The sequence below is a fragment of the Centroberyx gerrardi genome, chromosome 2, assembly GCF_048128805.1.
Source record: "Centroberyx gerrardi isolate f3 chromosome 2, fCenGer3.hap1.cur.20231027, whole genome shotgun sequence".
Classification (NCBI taxonomy): Eukaryota; Metazoa; Chordata; class Actinopteri; order Beryciformes; family Berycidae; genus Centroberyx; species Centroberyx gerrardi.
In genome coordinates, this window is record NC_135998.1 from 32,208,497 (window position 1) to 32,216,470 (window position 7,974).

At 41.3% G+C, this 7,974-nt stretch overlaps 1 protein-coding gene across 1 annotated transcript; it reads right to left on the reverse strand.

The window, feature by feature from the left end:
• Positions 1-922: 922 nt before the first annotated feature.
• Positions 923-6,796, reverse strand: LOC139916638 (LIM/homeobox protein Lhx2-like). The gene is made up of 5 exons (XM_071905573.2): positions 6,677-6,796; positions 5,535-5,731; positions 3,805-4,172; positions 1,435-1,637; positions 923-1,195 (listed from the first exon to the last, which is right to left on the reverse strand). Exons 1-5 carry the CDS (start codon positions 6,794-6,796, stop codon positions 923-925), a joined length of 1,161 nt encoding a protein of 386 aa, XP_071761674.2.
• Between the last annotated feature and the right edge of the window lie 1,178 nt (positions 6,797-7,974).

A 7,974-nucleotide genomic window follows, 5' to 3' on the forward strand; every position in this document is an offset into this window, starting at 1 on the left:
CATCCTTCTTTTTGACTTTTTTTCTCTCCTGGATTATATTTATTTTCATATTTCATATTGGACCTGATGAGTTGAGGGGCTCGGACCCTCCCATTCCGCCTCCTACAATTGCAGCGTAGCAAATAAGATAGGAGGAAAGCATGAGAGAGTCGTAGGGCAAGTATCCTACCACAACAATACCAACCTCCCCATGTCTCTCTCCACCCCCTCTACCCTCCTGGAGTAGTTACCCACAGTGGCTTGCTCTTGGCGACCCATTAAGCTCAGTCCAAATGTCACATCAATGCACCGGAGCCCTGATGTTCCCTGAAAGGCCTGAGGGGGGAGAGCGGACACACCTCATATCCCATCTGACAGATATTTTTTCATAATCCACTGGCATTGTGTGGCGCGTGTAGCGCTGGGTTATATAGGGTAAATGGAGTTGGCATAGTGATAATTACAACCGCAGATTGCTCCATCGCCCGCGGGTGCCAGACACCGATCCACCTTGAACAGCCAGCAGGGAATAATGGAAGTGACAGCGCTGTTGAGCAAAATGTGCTGTGATACTTCTCTCTGCAAGTGCGCACACACTATTCATCTTGCGGTGGAATAATACACCACCATCCGCATGCCCAGAGGGGAGGGTGTTTTGATGGAATGGGCCAGAGGAGGGGCAAAAGAGTCTCAAAGGGCTGTTATGTTTGTCATCCATCTCCCCCTGTGTGTGGGTGTATCCATGCCATGCTTGTGGTTGTGTACTGTACATGCACTATTTGCTGCCATGCTGACATTTGACTTCGTTAGAGATAAAGTGTCATCGAAAATTTGAGGACCCAGAAATGACGTTTTATTTTAGCCCCGAGGCCCTGCCAAGTTTCACTAATCTACTGTCAGCCAACCTGGATGTGGATTGTGCCCCCTAGTGTCCAGAGTGTTGCTAAATCTCCCAGTTTGCAGGCTCATACAGCCGGTCCAAGTTCCCTGGAACAATCATCAATATGGAATTAACTGTGGGTATGGGAGGACTGATCAGGTCTGTTAGGGTGGTGCTTGACGGGCTCAGGGAAGCATTGGAGAGTTCAGATGGGGGTCTGGAAGGTGAAGCTCCTGGTAAAGCGACGGTGGCGAAGTCTAGCACTTGGTCCAACCCTGTGCTTTCCTGATGCGGGAGGTTTCGCCGAAACTTGGCGCGGGCATTCTGAAACCACACCTGGGAAAAAGCAGATTAAATGACCATTCAGCCAAAAGTAATAACAACTCTGTATCAGTCCTCATTGTTCTTGACTGCCTTGATATTGTTGGTCATGGCATTCTGGCCCTCTGTTGTGTCTCTTGCAAACACCTTGGGACAATAAATGGTATTGTGTCATGTGATTTCATCAAATGCAAAGGTAAGAGAGTAAAATAGGCTAATATTTTGTGCTTAGATGAGTTATTTGAAATTGTCACCTGCAGTACCCTCTTGGTGAGGCCAGTCTTCTGTGCCAGCTGCTTGAGGTCCTTGGCACCAGGGTTGTGGTTGATGGCAAAGTATGACTTCATGGTCCTCAGCTGGTGGTGCTTGAAGGAGGTACGCATTCGCTTGGACTTCTGTTTGGATGAGTAGTGCGAGTCCCTGTCCATGTAGTCCCCATTCTCGTCACAGCTCCCCGCTAGAGGAGACACAACGCATTATCTGTCAAAAATACATTCTGCTCAACACTGAACAGCAGCAAGCCACTGATAAAAAAGATTCAGCGTTGTGCCTTTTGTCACTGACGTACCTTGACAACAAGTACCAGTTTATTTTTTTTCTCTTAGTTTTGTCATTTTTAATGTCTTACATCATTCTCTATGTTGCTTTGTGATTTAATGTAATGAACTGCAATAAGACTGACAGCCATAGCACCAGTTGATGGGGATCACTTAAATAAATGCATGTAGTTGACTTTACAATGTTTGGGCAGCGTCGCCAAACTATCAGATATGGTCAGCTAATTTTATTCAGCTACTTCACCTGCTATATTTACCAATATAAATAATCTGATTTAACCATTCCTTGTGCTATACAGGGCAAACACCTGTGTAGAAACTTGGCCGAGATGTTAAATGAAAGTGAGAATAGGCATGTCATTGATCAGGTGTCCTCAAGTGGGCACCTCCCATCACAGATGGTCCATTGAACTAGGCCAACGACATCTCCAGAAGGCTTAACAGTATTCCAGCATCTCAGAGCCACACCCCTCCATACCCAAATTACACTGACACTCTTAACCTGACACTTAGCACATAACATCTCACCCTGTAATTTCCAACCTGTCCATAAATCTTAACAGTAAAACACTAATGGGACAGCTGACCTCGCTGGCTTGAAACGGCCCAATCAGCAATTTATAAACGAAAATAATGCACCTAACCCTAACCATAACCCTAATCCAGCTGACACTACTGGCTTGAAAAAAAACAATAAACAATAAACTTATGTACAAACAATTATACAAGAAGCTGTAGATGTTGAATGGCTACTCACTTCTGATAAACAATGCAACATATTAGGACTCCTATCTTAGGCATAAAATAGAGTTTCATGCCTTTGGCACCAACTGGTGCCCATTCTTTTGTGATTTGTAACCATACCAAAGGATGGAAATCTACCTCAGGACTAAGATGGGAGTTTATGTATCCTATGATGGCATGAGAGGGAGTCATACACTGTTCTCAGCTCCTGTTAAACCTGCATTCCACAATTAAGAGTACTGAACTGCTGAGTGGACTGTGGACAACCAGTAGAATTTGAAACTTTGATGACTTTGGTGACCCCTTGAGTCCCTTAGTGGTAGCATTTTACATCAAAGACAGGTTACACATACAATAGAGAACCTAAGTCCCTCCCCTTCCGGTGGACCACCAAGGGACCTTATTTCGGAAAAATATGTACGGTAGTCAATGGCGAGAGACAAAAAATTGTTTGATCCCGTTTGAATTGTGCCATGAATTACACATATGATGTTTTGTCAATTTAAAACATAATTTTGCAAGTCAAGAAAGTCGCAGTTTGTTGTAAAACTGTTGAAGTATAAGACTGTGAAAATACGTAATTAGAAAGACTACACACCCAAAAGTCGCGTAAGTGATGTCATAACTTTCTCTCTCCACAAGCTACCCAGAGCCGCTGAAGCTAAGTCCCTCTCAGATAGCAGTAGTATTATAAACAACCTGGAAGGTAGACAGTAAGAACGGATTTAAACTGGTTTAGGATAGTTTTAGTACAGTGGGGGCTAACGTTAACGTGATGCCTGTGTGTTTCGTATGTTTCGTTCCATGTTGGTGTTGGTGACGTATATTGTGCGAGACGAGAGATGTAGTTCACTGAGCGGTTTCACACAAAACTAAACGTTACTTTACTGTTTTACGACAAACTGCGACTTTCTTGACTTGCAAAATTATCTTTTAAATTGACAAAACATTATATGTGTAATTCATGGCACAATTCAAACGGGATCAAACAATTATTTGTCTCTCGCCGTTGACTACCGTACATATTTTTTCCGAAATAAGGTCCCATGGGGGACAGCGGAAGGGGAGGGACTTAGGCTCTCTATATAAAGAAGTATCTTCTAGGTTTACTGTTGGTTCACCAAAGCAAGTTATTGTTTAGTTACATTGCTGGATTGTACAAATGATTGAGTCATTTTTAAACAAAACTACACAGTGCAGCTTTACATGAATCCTTTTTTATAGTAAGCATTGTATTAACCAGCAATTACAATATTCTACTAGCATGTGAGTCTCCTATTTCTTGTGTGGATTAGGCTATGGCAGACACAAAACTCATCTTACCAGCATTATAAGCCACAAGACCTGCTCCAGGACTGGGGCTTTTTCTATTCTTTGGTCTCTCTTTCTGCACCATCTCTATGCCGTTAGAGCAGGACAGTCGAAGCAACTTCCCTGCTGCCATACTAAGTCCTTTGCCCAAGGGTAGATCTCCATGATATGCGTAACGCCCTTGCATAACAGTCTCCAAATGGAGCTGGCAGTACACAAGGCTGTCCCTCACGACAAAGTGATCCCCAGTTGTGAGCCTTTTGTTGCAGGAGGTGCAGGTGAAACAGTTCAAGTGGTAGACGAAGTCCCTCGCCCGCATGACCATCTCTGATGCCGAGATTCCCAGATTGCACATGGCACACCTCTGAAGCGAAAACCTCCTACTTGAGAGAGAACATACGACACAAATACAGAAAATTTAGTGTCATCATGGGATCATTGTGAGTTTGTATCAGACATTTCTGCGTTCAATAACATAAAGGCTGACTTGGCCGATAAAATGAACCTATTAAAGGAATAGTTCACCCAAAAATGAAAATTCTGTCATCATCTACTCACCCTCATGCCAGTTGAAACACAGGTGAAGTTTGTCCATATAACACACAGGGAGGCTGCCAGCACAGCTCCATAGCAGCCTTCTCCAAAACAACTGAAGTCAGTGGGGACCAGTTCTTCAGAGTTCCAAAAAGACTATTTACACCATAATTTAGTGCAAATCGTAACTACAGCTGATTGATTTGCAACAAATAATGGTGTATAGGTCTTTCTATTCACAGTGTGATTGTTTGGATGTTTTTGTTTTGGAACTCTAAAGAACTGGTCCCCATTGACTTCAGTTGTTTTGGAGTAGGCTGCTACCAAGTTGTGCTGGCAACCTCCCTGTGTGTTACATGGACTAACAAATTTCACCTGTGTTTCATTTGGCATGAGGGTGAGTAGATGATGACAGAATTTTCATTTTTGGGTGAACTATTCCTTTAGTAGTTATCGGTCCCTCAGAGTCTTTACCACCCAAATGCCAACAGTCTGTTCTGCATTTCAAAAAACTGTTTGGTTCCTATCAGCTAAACAAATATCTTAATTCTAGTACTATAGATTAGTGTTTCTTAATTATGTGCCATGGAGACTATACATATTTTAATTCCAACCAAACAGTATGACAGCTTTTTTCACTGATTAGCACCTTCAACTAGAGTCATCAGTGAAATCATCTGCTGTAGTGTTTGGTTGGAATGAAAACCTGCTCTTGGGCCTCCATGGACCATGACTGAAAACCACTGCTGTAGATGAGTTATTGCCTCTGGATATTACATGAAAAAAGAATGCACTGTCAACATTTAGGCCCAACCTTAACCTCCCTTTTGCAATAATATCAGTGTGACATTATAGTATGAATAAATATATAATATAATAAATAGCTAATGCAGGCCCATGGGATATGTGGCTCTTTCTAGTTAGAATTACATAGTTTATAGCTAGGCCTGGTCCCACCCAAATCTGTGGTAAAGCCTGACACCTAATGGTGAAAAGTAGGGTACTGAACTGGCCATCTGCTATTGGCTAGTCTTTGTGCCAGGTGATGTCACCTTCTATAGAGTACAACAGGTGGTGACATCACCTGGCACCAAAGACCAGCCAATAGCAGATGACCAGTTCAGTACCCTACTTTTCACCATTAGGTGTCAGGCTTCACCACAGATTTAGGTGGGGTTTAGTTACTTTTTAAGTAGTATTAGACCAACCTGTAGTAATCTTCTTTGCAATAGACGCTCCCATCTTTACAGAAGCAGGTCACCTCAGATTCAAGATTGAGTTTGCACTCGCAGCACTTGAGACAGTCCATATGCCAATGCTTGTCCACCGCCAGCAGGTAGTAGCGATCTGCTATCTTCTCCTTGCAGCCTGCACACACATTGTCGCTGCCTATGGATTCCATACTCTGATGATGAAAGTAAAATGACTCCTGTGTCACGTTTAAAGGTGCATTACTAAGATTTTCACTGTCACATGGCACAAAATGACCATAATACAGTTTATCTGTGGGGGTTGATAGGGACTCAACTCAATGACCAGGTGGCCAGGTGCTGATATTTCTGGCTTTCAAAACTCACTTTCTGGCCCGTACTAAACTAACATGATATTATCTCACACATAACGATCTTCTTCCCCTTCTACTCTAAAAAAAAAAAATAAAATTCTACAAATACTGATTCTACAAATTCTACTTATTCCTATTAAAATGCTACACAGTTGGTTTCACTACTGTTGACAAAATGCTGCTTTGGACAAAGGCGTCTGCTAAATCAGTGATTCTCAACCTTTTTTATATCAAGGACCCTTATTTAGTCCACACTAGGGCCATGGACCCCAATTTGATGAGATTTTGTCTCTCAGACCCAAAGCTGAGAATTTTTTTTTTAGATATGATTTTATCCAGAATTCCATGACTATCTGTGTTGTAGGTAGAGAGATAACAGTGAAACGATGACAAAAATAATTGTGTGTCTAAATGAAGTAATGGTGAAGTTTAACACTTCATCAATTTGCTGGGGACCCCCTGGAACTGCCTCAAGGACCCTTGGTGGTCCCCGGACCCCACGTTGAGAACCACTAAATTACTTAATATAACATAATGTAAGCCTTAGTCCACCCACTTTCCTTTTCAATCACAATTAGGCTTAATTTCAAGAAAACTCTTGGTGCACCATATACTATACACCAGAAAGCATTTATAGCCTCTACGCAGAAGAGATGTCAAGTTTAGTTAAAATACCCAGTTAAATTCCTTTAGTCTACTAAATAAGACATATCAATCCAACAGATTTATCAAGGAATGCTGCTTCAAAGGCCAACATATTTTTTACAAGAAACATATCTGACGCACCATCTGCGCATCACCCATATCTACTGCAGAGCTGACGGTGGTGGAGTTGCCTCTGGTACTCTGATGCACCTCTTTAATAAGCTCTTGCATCTCTCCTCCAGGGACGCCATGGAAAAGCATTTTTAAGACTGGAGACTCCCCCTTTAAATCTGCAAACCAAAACATTCACATCCATAGCCAAAACCTGGCCTGTTAAATTCAATAATCCATCATATTACTAATAAGACATGGATGTAGTGGAGGGTAAACCCATATAAACGCTAAATGTATACACCTTCATATTTGTGGGATAGAATTTACCACCTTTTAAAACTAACATCTCAATGAGGTAGATTTGTACAAATCATTAAAAAAGTAAAAAAAAAAATAAAAAAAACCATTAGATATAATTCATAAATGTATGGTGTACATCATCAAACTGAGTATAGGGTCTTAAAAAAAGCATACATTCATTATTTTCTGAAGATATATTTTTAAATGCGTAGTAGCCTAGCTACATATCATAATAACTCGTGTCAAACAGATATATTCATATAAAGAAAAGATCTTTGAAGAAAAAACATATTAATGGCTTCTGAAAATAAGTTCATATTGGTGGTTGTCTGCCGTAGGCTATATTGATTACTGACTGCAGTAGCTACTATTACCATTAATGCAAATAACTTTAACCATGTCTTGCATAGAATAATTGTTTCATAGGCTAGAACAGCGACTTGTCAAAGTAAAAGTCCCATTTAGGCTACAGCCAGTATTTTTAGGGACATTGATAGAAAGATACCTGCACCGAAGCAATATTTTCAACTTTCAAATTATGGTCCAAAAAATAGTCCAAGAGCTATTGTTGATAGTAAACTTAGATGAAAAGAAATTTCCTGTGCAACATTCCAAAATGTAGAAGTAAAAACCATTTGCGGTCCGTGTCTGCATTGCATTGAGTCTTCCATCACATCACTTGGATAAAAAAAAAAAAAAGAAAAAGAAAAAGAAAGAAAGCGAATCCTGGTGCTGGTGGTGGAAAATAGCTCTGGAAACGTGTTTATGGAAAATTAATTAAATAACATCATGCCTGAAGTGTGATGTTAAAAAGGGGAAAAAAAGAGGCACTTAGCGAATTATTGGTGTCCGCTGGATGACGCATTGAATAGAATACATCCCCTTGCATATAATGAAATCGCGATCGATAGGTAGTTACTCAGGCTCCTCTCCCCTTCCCACCTTCTACCCACCTTAAGCCTCTCTGCGCCTTTTATACGGAAGCCTGAACATCACCCATGGGCGTCAATTGGGTCTGGCAAGGT